The sequence below is a fragment of the Hypanus sabinus genome, chromosome 2 (assembly GCF_030144855.1).
Source record: "Hypanus sabinus isolate sHypSab1 chromosome 2, sHypSab1.hap1, whole genome shotgun sequence".
NCBI lineage: Eukaryota > Metazoa > Chordata > Chondrichthyes > Myliobatiformes > Dasyatidae > Hypanus > Hypanus sabinus.
In genome coordinates, this window is record NC_082707.1 from 31094623 (window position 1) to 31118561 (window position 23939).

At 38.8% G+C, this 23939-nt stretch overlaps 1 protein-coding gene across 3 annotated transcripts in view; it reads right to left on the reverse strand.

The window, feature by feature from the left end:
• Nucleotides 1–15908: 15908 nt before the first annotated feature.
• The window catches only part of LOC132377431 (collagen alpha-5(IV) chain-like), a 212931-nt gene continuing 204900 nt past the window's right edge, over nucleotides 15909–23939 (reverse strand). For all 3 annotated transcript variants that reach the window (XM_059943694.1, XM_059943701.1, XM_059943705.1), the window contains one exon: nucleotides 15909–19593. In XM_059943694.1, coding sequence (XP_059799677.1) covers nucleotides 19518–19593 — 76 coding nt within the window. In that variant the 3' untranslated portion in view covers nucleotides 15909–19517. The remainder of the gene's footprint in view (nucleotides 19594–23939) is intronic.

The following is a 23939-nucleotide window of genomic DNA, read 5'->3' on the forward strand; positions in this document are numbered from 1 at the left end:
TAGAGGTGCTGCTGTGCTTTCTTTGTGAGTGCACTTGTGTGCAGGGCCCAGGACAATTATAACACCAATTATAACACCAAGGAATTTAAAGTTGCTAACTTAACCCTCTCCACCTCTGATTCTCCAGTGAGGACTGGCTCATGGACCTCTGGTTTCCTTCTTCTGAAGTCAATAATGAGTTCCTTGGTCTTGCTGACATTGAGTGAGAGGTTGTTATGGCACCACTCAGCGAGGTTTTCAATCTTCCTCCTATATGCTGATTCATCGCCTCCTTTGATTCAGCCCATGACGGAGGTGTCATCAGCAAACTTGAGTACGATGTTGGAGCTGTGCTTAGACACACAGTCATAAGTGTAAAGCAAGTAGAGCAGTGGACTAAGCACACAGCCTTGTGGTGCACCTCCGCTGATGGAGATCATGGAGGAAGTGTTGACAATCTGAACTGACTGGGGTCTGCAAATGAGGAAATCGAGTATCCAAATGCACATGGAATTATTGAGGCCAAGGTCTTGGAGCTTATTGGTTAGTTTTGAGGGGACGATGGTATTGAATGTCAAGCTGTTGTTGATAAAGAGCATCCTGATTAATGCATCTTTGCTGTCCAGACACTGGACACTAGAATACTACAGCACAGTACAGGTCCTTCATCTCTTGATGTTGTGCTGACCCATATATTCCTTAAAAAATGTACTAAACCCACTCTACACTGTAACCCTCTATTTTTCTTTCATCCTTGTGCCTGTCCAAGAGGCTCTTAAATACCCCTACTGTTTTAGCCTGCACCACCATCCCTGAGCAAGTCACTCCAGGCACCCACAACCCTCTGCGTAAAAAACCTACCCCTTTTGTCTCCCCTAAACTTCCCTCCCTTAACTTTGTACCTATGCCCTCTGCCCTGGGAAACAGGTACTAGATATCCACCCTATCTATGCCTCTCATAATCTTGTAGACCTCTATCAAGTTCCCTCTCCTTCTACGCTACAAAGAGAAAAGGCCCAGCTCTGCTAACCTTGCCTCAGAAGAGTTGTTTTCCAAACCAGGCAACATCCTGGTAAATCTCCTCTGCACCCTCGCCGTAGCTTCCACATCCTTCCTGTAATGAGGTGACCAGAACTGAACACAATACTTTAAGTGTGGTCTTACCAGAGATTTGTAGAGTTGCAACATGACCTCTCTACTCTTGAACACAATCCCCCTATTAATGTAGCCTAGCATTCCATAGGCCTTCTTAACTATCCTATCAACCTGTGCAGCAACCTTGAGGGATGTATTGATTCGAATCCCAAGGTCCCTCTGTTCATCCACACTCTTAAGTAACTGACCATTAACCCTATACTCATCCTTCATGCATCACCTCACACTTATCCAGATTGAACTCCATCTACCACTTTTCTCCCCAACTTTGCATCCTGTCTATATCCTCTTGTAACCTTTGACAACCTACAGCTCCATCCACAACTCCTCCAATCTTCATGTCATCTGCAAACGTACTCACCCATCCTTCTGCCTCTTCATCCAGGTCATTTATAAAAATCACAAAGAGCAGGGGTCCCAGGACAGATTCTTGCAGCACTCTACTAGTCACTGACCTCCAGGCAGAATACTTTCCTTCCACTACTACCCTCTGCTTTCTTCCTGTAAGCCAATTTTTTATCCAAACAGCCAAGGTTCCACTGATCCCATGCCTCATGACTTTCTGGATGAGTCTCTCATGTCAAATGCCTTGCTAAAATCCATGTAGACCACATCTACCGCCCAACCCTCATCAATTTCTTTTGTTACCTCTTCAAAAATCTCAATTAGGCTCATGAGGCACAACCTTCCCTTCACAAAGCCTTGTTTACTATCCTTGAGTAGACTGTTCTTCTCCAAATGCTTGTAGATCCTATTCTTAAGAATCCTTTCCAGTAGTTTGCAGACCACCAATGTAAGACTCACTGGTCTATAGTTCCCAGGATTCTCCCTATTACCTTTTTTAAACAAGGGAACTGCATTTGCTATTTTCCAATTTTCTTGCACCTCCCCTGCAGCCAAAGAGGATTCAAAGATCATAGTTACTGCTCCAATGATCTCTTCTCTTATTTCCTACAGCAACCTGGGGTGTATCACATCCGGTCCTGGGGACTTATCAATCTTGATGTTTTTAAGTAGATCCAAAACTACTTCTTCCTTAATCTCCACATTGTCCAGCACACAAGCCTGTTCAATTTTGACCTCACCCTGATCAAGGTCCTTTTCACTTGTGAATACTGAAGCAAAGTATTCACTTAGGACCTCCCCAGCCTCCTCCGCGTCCAAGCACATGTTGCCTTCTTTATCCTTTAGCAGCCCCACCTTCATTCTTGACATCTTCTGTTCTTCATATACGCATAGAATGCCTTGGGGTTCTCCTTAATCCTACATGCCAAGGCCTTCTCATGCTCCCTTCGAGCTCTCCTAGGTCCTTTCTTTCGCTCCTTCCTGGCTACCCTATATTTCTCATGAGCTCCTCCTGCTTCCTGCTTCTTATATCTAACATATGCTTCCTTCTTCCTCTTGATGCATTGCTTCACGTGTTTCATCAGCCACAGTTCCCTTCTCCTACTGTTTTTTCCTTGTCTCAGTAGAACAAACCTATCCTGAACCCAGCACAAGTGGTCCCTAAACTTCCTCCACATTACTTGTGTGCTTTCACCCTTGAACATCTGTTTTCAATTTACTCTCGCTAGTTCCTGCCTCATCCCTTCATGGTTAGCCCTTCCCTAGTTAAGCACTTTACCATTTTGTCTGTTTTTATCCTTTTCCATAGCTATGCTGAAGCTAAGGGAGTTGTGGCCACTCTCACCAAAATGCTCCCCCACCAAGAGGTCTGTCACCTGACCAGGTTCATTACTCAGAACTAGATCCAGTATGGCCTCTCCTCTGATCGGCCGGTCCACATACTGTGTCAGGAATCCTTCTTGAACACACCTGACAAATTCAGCCCCATCTATCCCCCTTGTTCCAGGGTTGAGTGAAGAGCCAATGAGATGTCATCTGCTGTGGTCCTGTTGCTACAGTAGGCAAATTGGAGGGAATCTAAATCATTGCTCAAGCAGGAGTTGATACGTTTCAAAACCAACCTCTCAAAACACTTCATCACTGTGGGTGTAGGCGCTGCTGGGCAATAATCATTGAGCAGGTCACCATGATCTTCTTGGGCAACAGTTAATTGAAATCTGCTTGAAGCAGGTGGGTACCTTACATTCCCAAAGCAAGAGGTTAAAGATCTCAGTGAACAGAAGTAGAAATGAGCTAAATTTGTTGAGACTCTGTGAGCATAATTTTAGTGATTTGTATAACTGTATCCTTCATTCTCTTACTCCTCCATTCCATTCTGCCTCCTCATTCACACTACAAATCACCATTTCTCAATTGCTACTGAGGGTAATTTGTCAATTATAAACTGCAATATCGCTAAATTATCCTGCCATTTTCATTCTCTGCACCACACCATCAATGTGGTTTTGCCAGCTACTTTAGAAGCTGGACTCAGAAATCCAAATTATTAATTTACCTTGTTATTAACAGTGGTTTTAACAACGAACTTGGTCAAATTCCCTTTTCTATTTTTTTCTAACCTGAATATGTATGTTAATCTATGCTTTGACAAACTCCTATAGATGCATAGTGCAGAGTATCATGAAAGAGCAGTACCCATGAATAGAAAGCCAACAAAAAGTACTGTATACAGCCCAGTTCACCATAGGAAAAGCCCTCCTCACATGGAGCATATCAACAAGGAGCACTGCTACAAGAAAGCAGCATCTATCATCGAGGACCTCTATCATCGAGAACCCCCATCATCCAGGCCATGCTCTCTTCTCACTTTCACTGCTGCCATGGGGAAGGAGGTACAGGAGCCTTAGGTCCCACACCACCACAGGTTAAAAAGGACCAGCAGAAATGGACACACCTGGAGTCTGAGTCTTCCATTATAAACACTTTTATTAGTAACTACGTGATAAAGTAATATAAAACAAGATAAGGCAAACGGGTTAGCAGGGTATATGCAGCTCCCAGTTCAGGTGATAAATGATACAGTCTTACAATGGTATAGGTATGAAGTCAGTTCAGTTCTGGATATTAAATTGAGTTGAATTGAAGAGAGAGAGAGATATTTTGTCTTCCCAGTGCCGATGCCGTTGAATCTTCCATGTCGTCCTCCTGCTCCCGAAACTTATTAAAGTCACTGACTGTGACCACACAAAAGAGGATGCTGTTTTCATGTGGTACAGCTATCAATCCAGGCAAGGGTTAAACACACTGATAGCTTTCCACCGGTCACCCCTTTTCCACACTGTGAGCAAAAAACCCCACTCTTGTTGTGGGCACACAAAGCTCAACTAGTGTGAGTTTCGTCAGTGTCTTCCGTGTGTCTCTGTGTGTCTGGTTACAAAGCCAGTTGACCTTGTATATATTCCACAACTACTGAACACCAGCTGTCCATCATATAGCTCCACCTTGCTGTTTCCAAGGCAACTCACAGGCTTTCGTTGCTCTCTCTCTCTCTTTTTAAAGGACCAGTCCATACTTAATAATCCTTCAGATCTCATCACATTACCCTTCAACTATCAGGCTTCTGAAGGAGTGTGCAAAACTTCACTCTCCTCAGCATTGAACTGTTTCTACAACTTATGGACTCACTTTCAAGTACTCTATGCTCATGCTCTCAATTTTATTGTTATGATTATTTATTTTCTTTTGTATTTACACAGTTTGTCTTCTTTTGTACCTTGGTTTCAAAGTTTTCAAAGTTCAAAGTAAAATGGTGACATATGCATACTTTGATAATAAATTAACTTTGAACTTTGCTATTGAACAAGTGGAAATCATTCCTGTAGATGACTGCGGAGGCAGTCATTGACTATACTTTAAGCAGAGGTTTATAGGTTCTTGATTAGTAAGGGTGTCAAAGGTTATGAGAGAAGATAGGAGAATCAGTTTGAGAGAAAATAAATCAGCCATGATTGATTCCCGGAGCAAACTCGATGGCTTGAATGCCAGAATTCTGCTCCTATGTCTAATGGTGTATCTGTTCAAAAATCAGCTTGCTCTCCATGCTGCAGCTTGTCTCCTGACACTCGTACTTTACCTTTATTCAGTGTGCCTTATCAAAGGCCCTTTGAATATCTAAGGATATTACATCTACTGCACTGTCTACTTATTCAAAAATTGAAAGGATTCAATAACGTTGGTCAAGCATGACTCACTTTCCAAAATTTGTACAAGTTCTTCTTTATTATATGATGCATTTGCCTTATAGCTGTCTTCGCACATTGATGCAAGTCATGATGGAAATCTGAGTAAAATTTCCATCACCACCTTTACCACACAGGATTTGTTTTATATCCTTTTTATTTAAATGTAGGAAAATTGTCTACTGGTTCTGTTACACCTAATATAAATGAAATAAGGATATTTGCTCACAGTTCACACATAACTACACTCTGATAGACTGTTGAATTCAGTTCCAAATGAATATTTAATAATGCCCAAAGGAAACTGAACAAATCTCTAGAACCCCATGTCTCTCCTTTTTAATCCATACTTGCTCCCTTTCATTGACTTTTACAGACAACTTGAGGAGCATTGATGCTGCATTTCACAATTCCTTGACCTTGGGTGTTTTAAGTCCTATATATAACAATAGCACACTGCTATTAGATCTCTGAACTGACCCTCAAATCAACGATTACAAATTAACTATGGGCACAGTTTGTGCTTAGCAAGTAGCTGTTCAGTGACTACTGCCTACACTGGGATTGTTTCAATGACTCCCAAGGCCTGGTGCTGTAGAGAATGAACAATTTGTATAGTTATAAGACCTTGCACAACCTCAATATGCCACAAAATGATTCGCATTCAATTCAATAGTTTTGAAATATGTCATCATAATGAAGGAAATTAGGTAACTTGGACACAGTAAGGTGCAGAAAAATGTTGATAATGATCAAATAATCAATTAGTAAGATACTTTTTGAAGACAAAGATAGCCTGGACAATGAGGACAACTTCCCCCTCTTCTCTAAAGATGAGTCATGGGATCTTCATGTCTACCTTGGAGGGAGGAGTGAGACTTGCTCTAACTATTTAACACTGCACCCCTTAAATACCATGCAAGAATGACAGTCTAGGTTTTTGTGCTTGAGTCTCTGAGATGGTCTGTCTTAAAAGTCCACTGCTCCTTCATTCAAGTTTCTAAGATATTAAAATGAAAATTGAAAATATAATGTTCCAATTTCAAAATGTGTAACCTCTGTAATTTCACAATTCTGACATAGGTAGCTTCACCTATCCTGCACTGCCCTCACCATCTTAATTTGAAGTACTTTACTACTAATATGTATATTACCATAATAATATGTACCAACTATTCTCACCAAATACAGTACATATAAATATAATCATATATCATATAAAGCCAATCTTTCTAAAGCACTCTTTAAAACCTTTCTGGGTCATTTTCCTTATATCTTTATCCTGGTATAACTTTGCAGAATAGTTTCGGAAGCCTTTGGCTTCTAGGCAAGCAGCCTACTGAAATCCATTCTACTGTTACTCTATAGTGAATACCTTTTAACATTATGGGATAGTCTTCTGTTTCTCCTGGGATGCATTCCCAATATGCTTCCGCAATGGTGGCAGAGTCATCAGAGTCAGCCCACTGAGAAATCCATGACCATCTTTAGTGTTTGTATGTGTGTAATCCAACTCAGAGATTCAGCTGCTGTCCATGTTTTGCTCACTTTTGTTCCTAGGCCTCTGCACATCCAGAAGTTAGTAAGCTGATCATTTCAATTTTCTGCAAACTAGTCTAAATATAAGATACCCTGAAATTTTTGAATTTTGTTATAAAGTTCAAGTTTGTTTGTAATGTTACACTCAACAATTACTACTTTATTTCATTTTCTTTTTTCTTTTCAAATCTTTATATTATTATTTGAAAATTACGCAGGTACATCGAAGTAAGAACACTTACAATGCCTCAAAAAAAAAGAAATTATCTTAAAGATTGAAATCTTTTTTGAATTAAAAAAAAAACCCTACTAAGCAAGAAAAGTGAGAAAACAAAAGAAACCCATTGGAGGTACAACCCTGGAGCCATGCGTCATACAAAAAGCTTCTAAAATTAAACATCAAGCTGCCAACAAGAAAGAACGATATATCAAGATAAAAAAATTACACTTAGATCGTGGAGGAAATCTATCAGTTAACTGAAATGATAATAACAAGCAAATGAGCCCCATCTGTTCTCAGAATCAAATAAAGTTTCAAAGGTACGGCTTCTAATTTTCTCCAAGCTAAGACGCAGCATCACTTGAGAGAACCATTGTGTCAAAGTAGGAGCTGATATATCCTTCCATTTCAACAAGATGGCCCTCCTAGCTATCAATGTAACAAACGCAATAACATGTTGGTCAGACACAGAAATACCATGGATATTTTGAGGAATTATTCCAAAAAGCACAGTCAACTTATTAGATTGTAAGTTGATTCTGAGTGCTTTAGAAATTGTCGAAAAGACTGACTTCCAAAACTGTTTTAACATAGAACATGACCAGAACATATGTGTCAGTGTAGCTATCTCAGTTTTACATCTATCACAATACTTGTCAACATTGGGAAATATTTTAGAAAGTCTGTCCTTCATCAAATGGTAACGATGTACAATTTTAAATTGAATCAGTGAATGACTAGCGCAGATCGAAGAAGAATTAACCAGCTTCAGAATCCGTATCTAATCCTCCCATATAAAATTCAAATTGAGTTCCTTCTCCCAATCCTGTTTAATCTTAAGTAAAGGACACTTATCCCATTGTAATAATGAATTATAAATCCTTCCAATAGAACCTTTTATCAAAGGGTTCATATTCATAATAGTATCTAACAAGTCAGCCTCCAATACGTAAGGAAAATTACTTAAATATTTTTGTAAAAAATTTCTAACTTGAAGATATTGTAAAAAGTGTGAATATGAGAGAGAATATTTATCGACTAATTGTTCAAAAGACATCAATCTGCCTTCTTTAAATAAATCTAAAAAAGAATTTATACCTTTATTTTTCCAAAGTAAAAAAATCGGATCACTCCAGGAAGGTTTAAAAAAGTAATTACAATAAGTTATACTACAAAATTTAAATTTTTTGAGATTGAGAAAATTGCGGAACTGGAGCGAAATTTGTAAAGAGTGCTTAACCACAGGATATAGGTTTAAATTAGCAACTTTAGCTAATTGTATAGGTAGAGCAACTCCTAATAACAAAGTTAAATAAATCTGTTTCACAGTTCTCAGTTCCAGGTCTACCCAAATCGGCTGATCATTCCTACCACCCCAATATAACCAAAAGGACATATACCACAAATTAACAGCCCAGTAATACATTCATAGATTAGGCAAAGTGAGGACTGCATCCTTTTTCAACTTATGCAAATAACATTTACTAATTCTTGGTCTTTTATTATCCCAAATAGAAGATAGAATAATAGAATAAATCCGATCAAAAAACTTCTTGGTCAAAAAAACAAGAATATTCTGAAATAAGTATAAAAATTTTGGTAAAATCATAATTTTAACTACATGAATATGACCAACAAGTGAAAATGTAAGTGGGCTCCATCTACTAAAGGAATACTTCATAGAGTCCACTAAAGGAGGAAAATTGGCTTTATAAAGATCCTTATTTTTTTTGTAATTATGATACCTAAATATCTGAAAGAATCCTTAATTTTAAAGGGAATATTACCATATATAGAGATAGATTTATTTAAAGGGAGCAATTCACTTTTACTAAAAGTTATTTTATATCCTGAAAAATCTTCAAATTCATCAAATAATTTTAGCAAAGCAGGAATAGATTCTTCAGGCTTAGATATATATACCAATAAATCATCAGCATAAAGAGAGATCTTGTGCATGGTCTCATTCACAAAAACCCCATGAATATTTTTGGCTTCACGAAGAGCAATACTCAGGGGTTCTACTATTAAGTTATATAACAAAGGAGTTAATAGACAACCTTGTCTTGTTCCCCGTGATAGCTGAAAAAAAGGAGACCTACAATTATTAGTGACAACAGTAGCAATAGGAGCTTTATATATTATTTTAATCCAATTATTAAAATTAATACCAAAACAAAATTTTTCTAAAACATTAAATAAATAATTCCTTTTGACTCGATCAAATGCTTTTTCAGCATCCAAAGATACAACGCATTGTGGGGTTTTAGAAGAGGGCGAATATATAATGTTAAATAGTTTCTGAACATTTGAAAAAGAATAATGACCCTTTATAAAGCCTGTTTGACCTTTAAAAATGATTTCACCCAAAAAATCTCCAACTGATTGGCCATTATCTTTGAGAGAATCTTAACATCAACATTCAATAATGAAATATGTCTGTATGAGGCACAATAAGAAGGATCTTTATCCTTTTTGAGAATTAAAGAAATAGAAGCCTCGTAAAAAGTAGAAGGCAAATCACTTTTCACAAATGAATCTTTAAACATCTCCAACATAAATTGAGAAAGCAATTTTCCAAATGTTTTATAAAATTCTACAGGATGACCATCAATTCCCGGGGCCTTACCAGATTGCATTGAAAAAATAGCTTTATGAATTTCGGATTCAGTAATTTGGGCATCAAGAGTTTTTTGGTCCTCAGCAGAAATTTTAGGAAAATCAATCTTTCGTAAAAAAGCATTCATTTCAGAAGAATTTACTGGACATTGAGATTTATGAAGTTCAGTATAAAAATCTTGAAAAATCTTACTAATTTCTTCATATTCTTGAGCCAGGGTACCATCCTTTCTATGAATTTTCAAAATTTGCCTTTTAGCTCCAGCCGATTTTAATTGAGATGCAAGTAGTTTATTATTTTTATTTCCAAACATATAAAATTGGCTCTTTAACTTAAGTAGGTAAACTTCAATTGGATGAGTTAATGATAGGTGATTGAAGTTCCACCCTTTTTTTAAATAAGTCAATATTAGGTGAAGTCGCATAGATATTATCTAAATCTTTAATTTGTTCTGAAATCTTATCTAATTCTGCTTTAGTCTGTTTTTTAAGTTTAGCTGAATAAGAAATAATCTGACCACGTAAAAATGCTTTGAATGTATCCCATATAATTAACTTGGACATACCTCCTATATTATTAAAAAGAAAAAATTCTTTTATCTGGCTTTCAATAAAACTGATAAAATCAGAGTTTTGCAATAAAGTCTGAGACATGTGCCATGGTGGACGGGCAAAAATGACATAATCAAATTCAAAGGACAAACTCAAAGGCGCATGATCAGATATAGCAATAGTGTCATATTCACAGTTTTTAACATTAGGTAAAAGGCGGATGTCAATTATAATATCAAACCTTGAATATTTTTATAGATATGCGAAAAAAAGGAATATTCTATGTTATCAGGGTGCAAATGCCTCCATAATTTGATCAACCCAAAATCGGTCAAAAAGGAGTTAATAACTGACACAGAATGATTTGGAAATCACTGATTAGTTAAGCTCTTGTCAATCATAGGATTTAAACAACAGTTAAAATCCCCACCCATTATCAACATATGTTCATTTAAATCCGGCAATAAAGCAAATACTTTTTTTAAAAAAGAAGGATCATCTAAATTAGGTCCATACAAATTGACCAAAACAAATCACTCCTTCAACAATTAGAATCTGATTCAATATCCTCTTGAGTAAATATATTAGATTTAATAAAGATAGATACGCCTTTAGTTTTGCTCTGAGAAGTAGCATGGAGCTGTAATCCATTCCACCACCATCCAAAAAACCTGTTTTGATCTCCCGCACTGATATGTGTCTCCTGAGCAAAAATTATATCAGGTTGGAATTGATTAATAATTTTAAAAGTCTTTTTTTGTTTAATAGGATGATTCCAACCATGTACATTCCAATTTATTACATTAATCCATTTAACTACCATACTATAATTTTATTCTAATTTATTTTATACATGTGCAGAACACGTACCAATAAGGGATTATCAAAGATGGCGGTGATGAAGAATACAACCATATAGAAAACACGCATGGTCCAGAACCACCCAATGGGAGAAAGCTCCTAACTCTCAACCCACCCACCCTCCCAAAAGCCCGTAAAAAAACGCAAGTGAACTAAGATAGAATACAAAGTCATGGGCTGCTCTGTCGGTCTCCTCTCTCCCTGCCCCCCAGCCAGCACACAAAAAAAATAAAATGACCTTGCAAGAAAGACAGTAATGTTTCAACAAAGGAGAGTGTTTACATTCCATCATACATTAAACAAAAAAAGAACCAAAATAATATACAAACATAATAGAGAGAAAAACGAGCACCATCTTAAATTTAGTTTTAAATCTCTAAGAAAACTTTAAATTCGGTTATAGGACACTATAATAAAACAGATACAAAAGGTTAATAGTATACTTAACTGAACTAAATTTACAAAAATATTAATTAGTAATATCAAAAGTAACTATACCCTCCCAGATATATATAAAAAAGAAACCCTATTGGTACAAAAAAAACTACCAATTAGTAAATTAAGAAACAAAAAAAAACAAATAAAATATTAGATAAAAGGAACAAATCAGTCAAATATCAAACATTCAAACAATCAAACTTGAACCATAAATCTTCTTTCCAAAGAAAAATCCAATAGGATGCAATAATGAGCAGGTTTTCTTATCTTCTTTTATTAATCTCTCAATGAAATATCCAAATATCTTCATATATCTTTTCAAAATGTGAATAATATACAGATAATCAAACAGCTTTTCAGATAGTTCATTCGGTAGTAACATCAGTGACGGTGACAGGTATAGCCTGAACAAAATCCAGTGCAGCTTTTGGGTCGAAGAAAGTACATGGAGAAGAATTAGGAGGAAAAATTTTCATTCTTATCGGATAACTCAAAGAGGGAAATAGTTTCTTATCATATGCTGGTTTAATTGCCAAAGTAAATCTTGATCTTTGTTCCATTACTTCTTTCGGATAATCTTCTGTGGTAAACTACATATACCTGTCTGGACATACCCCCCCCCCCGCTGACTGCTCCTGTGGCTCCTCCCACGGACCCCAGTATAAAGGCGATTAGAGACACCGCCCCGGCCTCATGCTCCGGGATGCACTGTGGTGGTCAATTGCTGCTTGTTCTTTCTTCCAGCCAATAAAAGCCTATATCTCGCCTCACGTCTCAGAGAGTTATTGATGGTGCATCATCTTCATAAAAACAGAGCTCAGACTTGTTGAATTTGAAAACTCTCTGTTTTCTTGCCTGTTGCATTATTTGATCTTTAATTTTAAAGTGATGAAAACAAACCAAAATAAATCTTGGTCTAGTTGAGTCTTTAAATTTCGAAGTAGACAGCCTATATGCTCTTTCAGTAGCAGGCAGCTGTGATAAAATAGTCGGAAATAGAGTTTGAAAAAGCTTACCAAAGTAAACCGTTAAGTCTCCATTTTCAGTTCCTTCTTGCAATCCAATGATTCGTATATTGTTTCAGTGAGACCTAGTTTCCAGGTCCATAATCTTATTTTGATATTTTTCCAAACGGGTTGTAGTTTCAGACAATTAGTTAACTTCAATTCCTCTTCATGTTTAGTAACTTGAGTTTCCATATCTTTAAGTTTTCCCAGAAATAACTTCATTTCATTATTATTCTTTTCCAGTTGATCTTTAATTGCCCTGTTCTGATCTTGAATTGAATTCAGTGTCCGAACGATATCTTCAGCCCAGGCTGGCATTTCATCAGATCTTTCCTTCGGCATCTTCCCTTTTCCATTACCTTTGTCAGTAGGTTCATGCGGATTCTCGTAGACATGGCCATATTACTCCCCTTCAAGAATCAGCAATTAAAAATTTTAAATTCAAAATTTAAAATGGGGGGGAGAAAGAGAAAACTAAGAGCAGCACAAAATTACTGCTACTCCATCGACAGACAGAGGCGTTCTCCTACTTTATTTCATTTTAAAAGGTATTTTTATTAGCTTCTACATAATCATATGCATATATGCCAAATAATAGTTATTATTTCTTAACATATATAAAATATTGGTTAAATCATGATTGTTACTTTCTGGTGTGCTAACTGAAGGATTTCTTCAAAGTGCTCAGCCAGCTTGATGAGGTTGCTGTTCCAGATGCCAGGAATGCTCTTGATCTGATGTGTGGCAATAGTGACTGTCACAAGGGTGTGCTTACATTTTAGAACTCATTAAAATTGGGTGGACGGCTGTCTTTGCTACTGTTTGTAAATCCAGGTCATTAGGTTCTAACGTTTGCTCCCTGGTGCTTGTATTTCCACAGAGGTTCACATAGTAGTTCAGAGAATGTAACTTCACTTAAAAGCTCTCTAGATCTTGCCTGATCTTCCATCAAAGTTGTTGCTAACAATTGACAGAACCTTTGTGGGAATCAATGGTGCTGGTTTCATTTGCCTTGGACAGAACTAGAAAAGATATGGCTTTATTAACTCTATTTCGTGTTAACTCGATATTTTCTGGTATAATAAAAACTTTCTCCCAGAAACTTGAACTTTTAACAAGAATAGGAAAATTGCACCGGCACCTACATCAAGATAATACCTCAGCAAATTCAAGATTCTTGATCACTCAGTTCAATAATATTGTCATTGTTATGGTGTCAACTTCTGTCCATTTTACTTCAGTAATGTTGTAATTGTTTGTAGGGTTGTTCACCAAGCCTGAGGGTTAGGCCACAAACGTCTAGTCAACAGTGAAGATGACATCATCAGTGCACAACTGAGGGTCAGTTAACTCAGCTATGCACTGATGGATGTCACCTCGACTGGTGATGAAACATCCGCGATCTAACCTCCAGGCTCGGCGACCAACCCTACAAACAAGCAGCCAGCCTGAGCTACTAATCTTCTCTTTCATTTCAATGTTTTAGTTTTTTGGGGAAATATCTGATTAAGATCATAAAACTCCTTTCGGGCTGAAAGGTTTGCAGTATACTGTAGATTTATACTGTAGATTTGCAACAGCGTTACTACATCAATGTTACAGCAACAAGCATCAAACGTGTTTAAGAAAGATCATCATCAGATTTTTGAACTACTGCCACCACAGCAATTGATTATAGATGCTAACTGGCACATAGTTTTATGGTTTTTATTTAGCACATTCTGAAATATTCCATGTCTGGAGACAATTAAACCATGGGAGATCGGCAGCCAAATGCTGATAAATAGTAATGATTCTGATTCTGTATTCTTGGCTAAACAGTTACTACATTACTTGAGAAAAAACGATTAGCACTATTGGCTTTTAGTTGATGCCAAGTTAATACTTTTGTATTGGTTTACATTATACATTTTTTGATCACCAGTTCCATTCCTTGTGAAACCCCACTGGTTTCCTTGGCTGCATAGGTCTAGGGAAGATTCACTCTGGTCCCACCAAACCCGTGAGATTGAGATGGCTCTCCCACCCCAATCCCTGGTTTGTGTGGATGCTGTGTAATTTTCTACCCTGCTACAACTCAGTGTCAAGAAATAACAGACAGCGCACGGCATATGACTAAAGGAATTATATTTATAAATCTTACTTAACTAAAGGGTTAGTAAAGAAAGAAAAAAACAAGAAGAGCTCATTATAATTAAACAGTCAAATGTGCACAAATTGGAGCTCATCTTGAACTTTTCGGTCACTCACGCACTGGGCCTTCGGTCTGCATGAAAGCACATACCACCTTCCGAAGGTTGCTTGCAATCCATCCTGAACAAACGGGTCTCCCACCGGGTCTTATTCTATGACGGGTTCTCCCCAGCATCTTCTCTCTCCATCTCCCGCCGAACAAAAGACCCAAAACCAAACTTAGTGTCCCTCGGCAAAGAAAACCTTCCCCCCACCCCCGTTCTACCATCCTAATTGGATGGCACACATTCCTCATTATCCCTTATCTTCAACAACCCAAACAGGCTGGAAGCAGAACAGATTGCTCTTACAGAACTGCTGAATGAAATACATACAGCATAACAGTAAAGATGTGAACCAGGGCATTACACTTGCAACTTTTGATACTGAACTGAACTGAACTGCTCAAAACAGCATTGACTTTGACACCAAATAGAGCTCTGGACTTCATTTTCACTACTTACCAGTAACGTAGCCAACTGTGACCCTCCTTCACCTTGTCTCCTGATGGAAGCATCCTTTATACGTTTGTTACCACTACATATGACTATTTTCCATATTCCTTTGGCTATGCTCAGCCCTTTCATTCTGCATAAACCTATACTTACAGTATATAACTTTGCCGACTGTGTCTTAACTTGTTCCAAGTTTCATTTACCCAGACCCATGTCCCAGTGCTCCTAATCTGACAACATCTCAGAGTTATATTGGTGATATGCCTCTTGCATATCACCAGTTTGAATTACTTCATTTCTAAAAGGCTTATCTTCAAATGCCAAGATACTAAGCCCCATTGTTCCCTCCATATACATCTACACGTAACTATCTTCTTTTGAGATGCTTATTAAAACCTAAACTCTTTGAGCAAACTCCTATTGATTAATAAGAAATATAAATTTGTTTCTAATTCTCTTTTTGAGCATCTTGGGACATTTTACTCAATTAAGGGTGCTACAGTTATACATTTTTAATTCAACATTATTCCCTGTGCTGCTCATAAGACATCAGAATTTTGCACGGTGGTAAATATTCTGGAAAAATGTTGTACCATGAGGTATAAAATAATTAAAGATGAACTTGCTGAGCTCTTGCACTACTAATGTAACTTTAATTCAAAAGCATCAGAGCAATGGAATAAATAAATATTAAAGTCTTTCCTTGGGGTTTCCATTAATTTTCTGCAGAGGTTAAGGTGAGAGATAGAGAGAACTTCCACTTAAATTACTAGCAGTTACCAGATGAACGTTGGCTTTGTTTAATTATAATAAAGTTGCACTTACAGCACAAGGTTTTTGGACTAACATGAGCAAAATATCACAGTGTTGCTGCAATTAGCATAAACACACATATGCACACATTTATTGCACAAAAAGCAGACAAAAATCTAATATGGAGAATAATCATAAAATAATCAGCACTTTGAAACATTTAGATTAAAGCTCCCATATTTGGAGCAAGTATAGTCTATCTGCTATACAGTCAAATTCACCATGAAAACTGCTGTTTGTTGTATCATGCCACTGGTATACACTCAGTGGCCAATTTATTAGGTACACCTGTTCACCTGCTCGTTAATGCAAATATCTAATCTGTCAATCATGTGGTGCAACTCAATGCATAAAAACATACAGACACAGTCAAGAGCTTCAGTTGTCGCTCGGGCCAAACATAAGAATGGGGAAGAGATGTGATCTAAGTGACTTTGACCATGGAATGATTGTTGGTGCCAGACGGTGGTTTAAGTATATCAGAAATTGCTGATCAGCTGGGATTTTCACACACAACAGTTTCCAGAGTTTACAGAGGATAGTGTGAAAAAAAAACAAGTGACAGCTAGTGAGAGGCAGTTCTGTGGCAGAAACTGCTTGCTCATGAGAGAAGTCGGTAGAATGGCTGGTCTGGTTCAAATAACTATGTGTTACAACAGTGGTATGCAGAAGAGCATCACTGAATACACAGCACATTGAACCTTGAAGTGGATGGACTGCAGCAGCAGAAGATAGTGAACATACTGTCAGTGGCCACTTCATTTGGTATGGGAGGTAAAGTGGCCAAATAATGTACGTCTTTTTAATTGTTGACTGATAATTTTCTTACAATAGTGTTCTGTACAGTAGTGTTCTATGAGATTCTATGGGGTGGTAATGTGGATAAGTCCCCACTACCTATTAAATGCTCCCAGTGGCATGTGCCTCAAATATCCTCTGACAAACAAGTCCAGTTCCAGGCCTTCACGTGTGGCGTAGCTACTAAGCCTGGCGGAACCATTTCTACTGGCAGGAGAAAGGGCAAAGACAGGTTACTGGTGCCTTAAAACCACTCACTTCAGGCAGATGGGGCTTGTCGGCTGTGGTTGGCAGCTCATCTAGGAGAAGGAAAACGCTGATCTCAAACCTCTGCTGCCTTGCAGCTACACCTACTCATGGGGGAAGCCTCGGGAGTATTCTCTGAGGGAAAGATCCAGAGCTGGAGTCCCTAAGGCAGTCCTACGTTGAGTTCAATGTTGAATGGCAATTCCTGCGACGCTGCTGGTGTTAAACTGTATTGATTTCTGCCGTTCCTTTGAGTTCATCAGACTCACAGAGGGGGGTGCTTGCTCTCCATGTTGTACTGCTGTGGTTTGCATACCCTGATAGCTAGAATGCAATATTCATGGCCGATCCTGACCAACGGTGGCCTCAGAGGGCTCTATGACTAACTCAGTAGGCCAGGTAAAATCTGTGTTAACTTTTCAGGTAAAACATCCTTTGTCAGAATTGTGAAGGTGAGAAGTAATTTTAAGTTGCAGAGAGTGTGGGAGCAGCATGGATAGGATAAAGGGAATATTTCTGATAAAGTGAGGCCGGGGTTGCCTCACGTGCAAACTAGGTCACTTGGAGAATAGGTTCATGGGGTCATTTAGATAGAGAGAGAATATGACCAAGGGAACATTAAAGCTATGAAAAAATGGGGTCAGTCTAGGAGCAAGGACACCAACAAGGGAACACCACATTTGCAGAGTGAACAACTGAAAGGCATACCCAAAAGATATGCAGAAACAAAAAGCCATCTCTTCAGTCAAAAATGTATTCTAAATCCCTTTTCTCTTAGTGTTTTTTTTTTTGGCTATTATCCATGCTGAATCCAAAAATATAGAGTAAATTGTGCTGAATTAGACTGGAGAATATTAGGTAGCTTACTAGTGTACAATGTACGACTTCAAACTGGGGAGTGATCATGTTAAAGTTAGGAGAGGGTGAAATTATAAAAACAATAATTTTAATGTAGTGCTTATAAGTAAGGTGGAAAAGGAGGGTGAAGACAAATATCCATGTCTCTGAAGACAAATAGAGTAAAATGATTTTAGAACCACTTGCATTTAAAACAGATTCACCAGAATGTTACCAGATCGAAAACAAGGATAATCGCAAATTGTACTGCTAATAAGGTGCATTGGATCCCATGTCACTGCACTAATGCCATACTAATGTTATTAACATATTTTAAGCATAAAAGTTACTACAAAGCCAGATATATGCTCACATGTTTGTACACTTATAAATGTCCATGTGACATGAAAACCTATACATTTTACAATATAATAATTCAAGTTTTAAATACAGGCTGACAGTAGAAATCATTCACTACCATCCAGACCCAAGATGACATGTGCATTTTACCAGCTGGTGTGTTTTAAGTTCGCTCTTCAGAAGACTGAACTGTGAATGCAATATAGTGTACAAAAACTGCAGATTGGTTTTTATTATAATTATTTTCCATATGTGCTTTTGTATTTAATATCTTTTAAATATAAACTTTACAATTCAACAAAAAGTGCTTGGAAACCATGGTTTTCTGATCATAAAACTTATGGAAGCCCATCTGAAACTGATTAAGATGGGAAAATGTTAGTGCAAATATTTCTATATCATCCAATATTTCTCGCATTAGGGAAAACTTCTTCATCAAACTTGAAGTGCGTTAAGTTAGCAAGGACTGGATGGGTTGAATGACCTCTGTTTAGTGATTCTGTGTCCTTCAATCATCTAAAATTAGATGACTAGCAGTATGATGAAGAACAGCTTTACATTTTAAAATCAACTTGTTTCATCAATTATGACATAAGCATTACAGGCATGTCATCAATCATTCTTTTGCCATGTAAGAGCATGGTTGTAACCCATTCAATATAAGTCAATGGAAACATTTCAGCCAATTCACCACCTAAGGCTAAAACTACCCCTAAAATCATCAGTTTCTTAGGCAACATACCGTTTTTCTGCATGTATTGTCAATATGAAATCACCGTGCATAAAAGATCCTTGACGATGCTTTGGCAAAATGTCCATACAACAGTTACATCTCTTCCATAAATTCAACAGTCTTATTCGGTTCTGTAAAGTTTGAGTCTGATGTCTATGTTAGGTACACAGTTTGAAATATATGCTTACAAAATCAAAGGCTTGTTGTATTCACCATCTCACCAAAAAAGACTAGCACGTGAAACTCTTAACGTAAGTACTATACCAGAGTTTTCTTATGACATAGTGATCTATGGTGTCTGCATCAGCACCATGATAAGGCTAAAATATTTACTAATACAATATAAAATTGGCAGAAGTTTGGCAGAGTTTAGTAACAGCTTCATTAAGTTCAATGGTTACTAATTACTTTGCTGTTGTGAATGTTTTTGTAAATATTAGCAAAATTACCAATGTGGCAGGCTATTGGGTATATTTGTTATAGTTCAGTCAGCACCATGGAGTAATCTGTTTAAGTTATCTTCATTGTTGTTTTAACACAATTGAAAACTTATGAGGAAGAGCACCATTGTTCCTTTTGTGTCGACCTTTACTTTGTACAGACTTGACACCGACTTATTATTGATCGCAAATCTCCTGTTTTTAGTGTTTGCGGCGTTGGTTTCCTGCAACATGAACATGAAGAATGTTTCAGGATCACATAGTTGATACGATAACTGCTATTGAAGTCATAAAGAGATAAAGCATGGAAACACACACAAAATGCTGGAGGAACTCAGCAGGCCAGGCAGCATCTGTGGAAAAGAGCACAAGCAATGTTTCGGGCCGAAACCCAAAAAATGGAAAGCAGGACTGGAAAAATAAGGATGACGAGTAGATTTAAAAGGTGGGGGAAAGGGAGGGAGAAACAACAGGTGATCAGTGAAACTGGGAGGGGGAGGGATGGAGAGCTGGGAAGCTGATTGGTGAAAGAGATGTAGGGCTGGAGAAGGAGGAATCTAATAGGAGATGACAGAATGCCATGGAAGAAAGAAAAGGGGGAAGGAGCACCAGAGGGAGATGAGGAGATAAGGTGAGAGAGGGAAAAGGGGATGGGGAATAATGAAGGAATGGGGAGGAGGTAGGGGGGCCATTACTGGAAGTTCAAGAAATCGATGTTCATGCCATCAGATTAGAGGCTACCCAGATGGTTCATAAGGTGTTGTTCCTCTAACTTGAGTGTGGCCTTATCGTGACAGTGGAGGAGGCCATGGATTGACATATTGGAATGGGAATGGGAAGTTCTGGCAGACGGAGTGTGGGTGCTTGGCGAAGCGGACTCCCAATCGAAGTCAGGTCTCACCAATATACAGGAGGCTACACCAGGAGCACCGGACATGACCCCAACAGACTCACAGGTGAAGAGTCGCCTCAATTGGAAGGACTGTTTGGGGCCCTGAATGGTAGTGAGGGAGAAGGTGTAAGGGCAGGTGTAGCACTTGTTCTGCTTGCAAGGATAAGTGCCAGGAGGGAGATCAGTGGGGAGGAACGAATGGACGAGGGAGTTGCGTAGGGAGCAGAAAACAGAAAGTGTGGGGGGATTGGGAAAGATGTGCTTGGTGGTGGAATCCCATTGGAGATGGTCATTCCCATTCCAATATGTCAATCCATGGTCTCATCTACTACCTCGATGAGGCCACACTCAGGTTGGAGGAACAACACCTTACATTCCGGCTGGGTAGCCTCCAACCTGATGGCATGAACTGATTTCTTGAACTTCTGGTAATGCCCGTGCTGCATTCCCTCCCCTGTCTCCTACACTATTTCCCATCCTCTTTTCCCTCTCTCACCTTATCTGCCCAACACCTCCATCTGCTGCTCCTCCCCCTTTGCTTCCATGTCTATTAGATTACCCCTTCTCCAGCCCTGCATCTCTTTCACCAATTAACTTCCCAGCTCTTGACTTCACCCGTCTCCCCAGTATCACCTATTGTTTCTCCTTCCCCTCCCCCATCTTTTAACTCTACTCCTCAACTTTGTTTCTCCAGTCCTGCTGAAGGGTTTCGGTCTGAAACGTCCCCTGTACTCTTCTCCATAGATGCTGCCTGGCCTGCTGAGTTCCTCCAGCATTTTGTGTGTATTGCTTGAATTTCCAGCATCTGCAGATTTTCCCTTGTTTGTGAAAGCATGGAAAAAGGCCCTTTAGCACAGTGAGCTTGCAAGTGCCCATTTTTTATGCTAATTCAATCTTAACCCATTTCATTCATTTCACCCGTTACTATATAGATTATTATAACTTAAACATGAAATTACTGAGTGAATGCAGGCAACAAATTAACCTGGTAATCCAAGTTGTTGGTGTACTATGAATACATATAGAAGTTCAGAATGGTGTGTCTTTTAGGGACCATGGAATCACAGACTCTAATTCACCCTGGAAAAAGGCCCTTTGGCTTAACTCATCCATGCTTACTATGTTGCCCACCAAGACAGTCCAATTTACTTGCACTTAGCCCATGTGCCTCTAAATCTCTCCTATCCACATACTTATCTAAATGTACTTGGGCCAATTGAACTGGGTACTGCACCACAAACACAAGAAGATCTGCAGATGCTGGAAATCCAAGCACCACACACAAAATGCTGGAGGAACCCAGCAGGCCAGGCTATGGAAAAAGAGCAAACAGTCGACGTTTCGGGCTGAGACCCTTCATCAGAACCAGAAAAAAAGAAACCGTAAAAACTTCACTGCACTAGTGAAGCTGGTGCAACTACAGTGGAAGCCTGTCAGTAAAATACAGAACAGGCATCAGTCAACACTGACTGGACTTCAGAAATGAAGCAGTCTTTAACTGTGCACTACTGAGCACACAGTGGCGGGAAGGTTATTTAAAAAGCTATTATCTTCACCCACTTTTTGAAGTTAGGTTCCCAGTTCACCACTAATCAAAGTCAGATGGTCCTGACTTTGTTTCAGAGATTAATAACCTTGGAGTCCAGCATTCCTGAGAGAATGAGTGGACAGGAAAACAGAAAATGACCTCAGCAGGAGGCCATACCTGCCCAAGTTGCTTAGGGAGTTACGGCCCCTGTCCGATCATTAAGGAGCGCATTGCAACAATGCCTGAGTATTGATAGGGATCTCCCCACTGAAATCTTTCACTGTCTGCAACTTGACTAGTGTAAGGGGATGCTGTGAATGAGACTATGGCAGTGAACTTCTCTGTGTCTGTGTGTCTCTAGGTTGGAATTATAAGCAATATCTTGCCTTATGATTAACATTTGCCTTAATTACTATCATCTCACAGCTCTGATAAACACCATCAAGAGGCCAGTCATAGTACACATCAACCCCAGCATTTTAGGCAGCCTTGGACCCATTGTAATTCACCTATTATAGAAAACATAGGAAAATAGAAAACCTACAGCACAATACAGGCCCTTTGGCCCACAAAGTTGTGCCGAACAGGTCCCTACCTTAGAAATTACTAGGCTTACCCATAGCCCTCTATTTTACTAAGCTACATGTACCTATCCAAAAGTCTCTTAAAAGACCCTATCGTATCCGCCTCCACCACCATTGCTGGCAGCCCATTCCACACACTCACTATTCTCTGCATAAAAAACTTACCTCTGACATCTCCTCTGAACCTGCTCCCCAGCACCTTAAACCTGTGTCCTCTTGTGGCAACCATTTTAGCCCTGGAAAAAAGCCTTTGTGACTATCCACATGTTCAATACCTCTCATCATCTTATACACCTCTATCAGGTCACCTCACATCCTCTGTTGCTCCAAGGAGAAAAGGCCGGGTTCACTCAACCTGTTTTCATAAGGCATGCTCCCCAATCCAGGCAACATCCTCGTAAATCTCCTCTGTACCCTTTCTATGGCTTCTACATCCTTCCTGTAGTGAGGCGACCAGAAGTGGGGTCTGACCAGGGTCCTATATAGCTGCAACATTACCTCTCGGCTCCTAAATTCAATTCCACAATTAATGAAGGCCAATACACCGTATGCCTTCTTAACCACAGAGTCAACCTGCACAGCTGCTTTGAGCGTCCTATGGACTTGGACCCCAAGATCCCTCTGATGCTCTACATTGCCAAGAGTCTTACCATTAATACTATATTCTGCCATCATATTTGACCTAACAAAATGAACACGATCACTGAAACAGGTCCATAGTTGAAGCCATCTCCATGGCCCTGCATTCATCTCTACGTCAGACTATTTATTGACTACAATCAGTCTCAAGGACAGCTTCTACTCTGCTATTGCAAGACTATTGACCCTCGAACAATGAGATGGACTCATGACCTCACAATTTACCTCATCATGAACCTAACTGACTGTCGAAACTGCACTTTTCCCAAACAGTAATACTTAGTCTGTACTCTGTTATTGCTTTTCCTGAGTACTGCCACAATATGATGAAATAATCTCTCAGAATGACAAGCAAAACAAAGATTTTCATGGTACCTTGGTACATGATGATAATAAACCAATGTACCAGTTTTACCAGTTTATCCTGCAGCTTGCTGCCTACTGATATACAAGGTCTTTCATTGACATTCGTTATCTGAAGGAAGTTTGGAAAAATGGATCAGTGCTCTGCATGTGGTTTCCTGAGAGTTCGGCCAGAGGCTTGTCAGCACCCAGGGGACTATCCGAAAAGGCCATCTTCTTGAGGAAATATGCAATCCAACAAGCGAATTACTGGCTGAAATTTCTGTTGAATTTACTCCGCTGGGGAGGAGCATAGGGGCAGAGCGCAGAGGAATCGTTGACATTTTTGGGTCGAAACCTTGCATCAGCCCCTGAAGTGTCTAGAGTCTCCAAAATCTTAATCATATTGCATACACTTAAAAAAATAAGAAACTATCTATTCTTCATTATACAGTTTATTAATGGCTGCCAAATCAATCTCACACACAGACTGAAATTAATATCTTGTTTTCAAAGATTTTTGATTTTGAATTGAACTTTACAATTTCAGGAAGAACTAGAGAATAAATTCCAATCAAATCATGC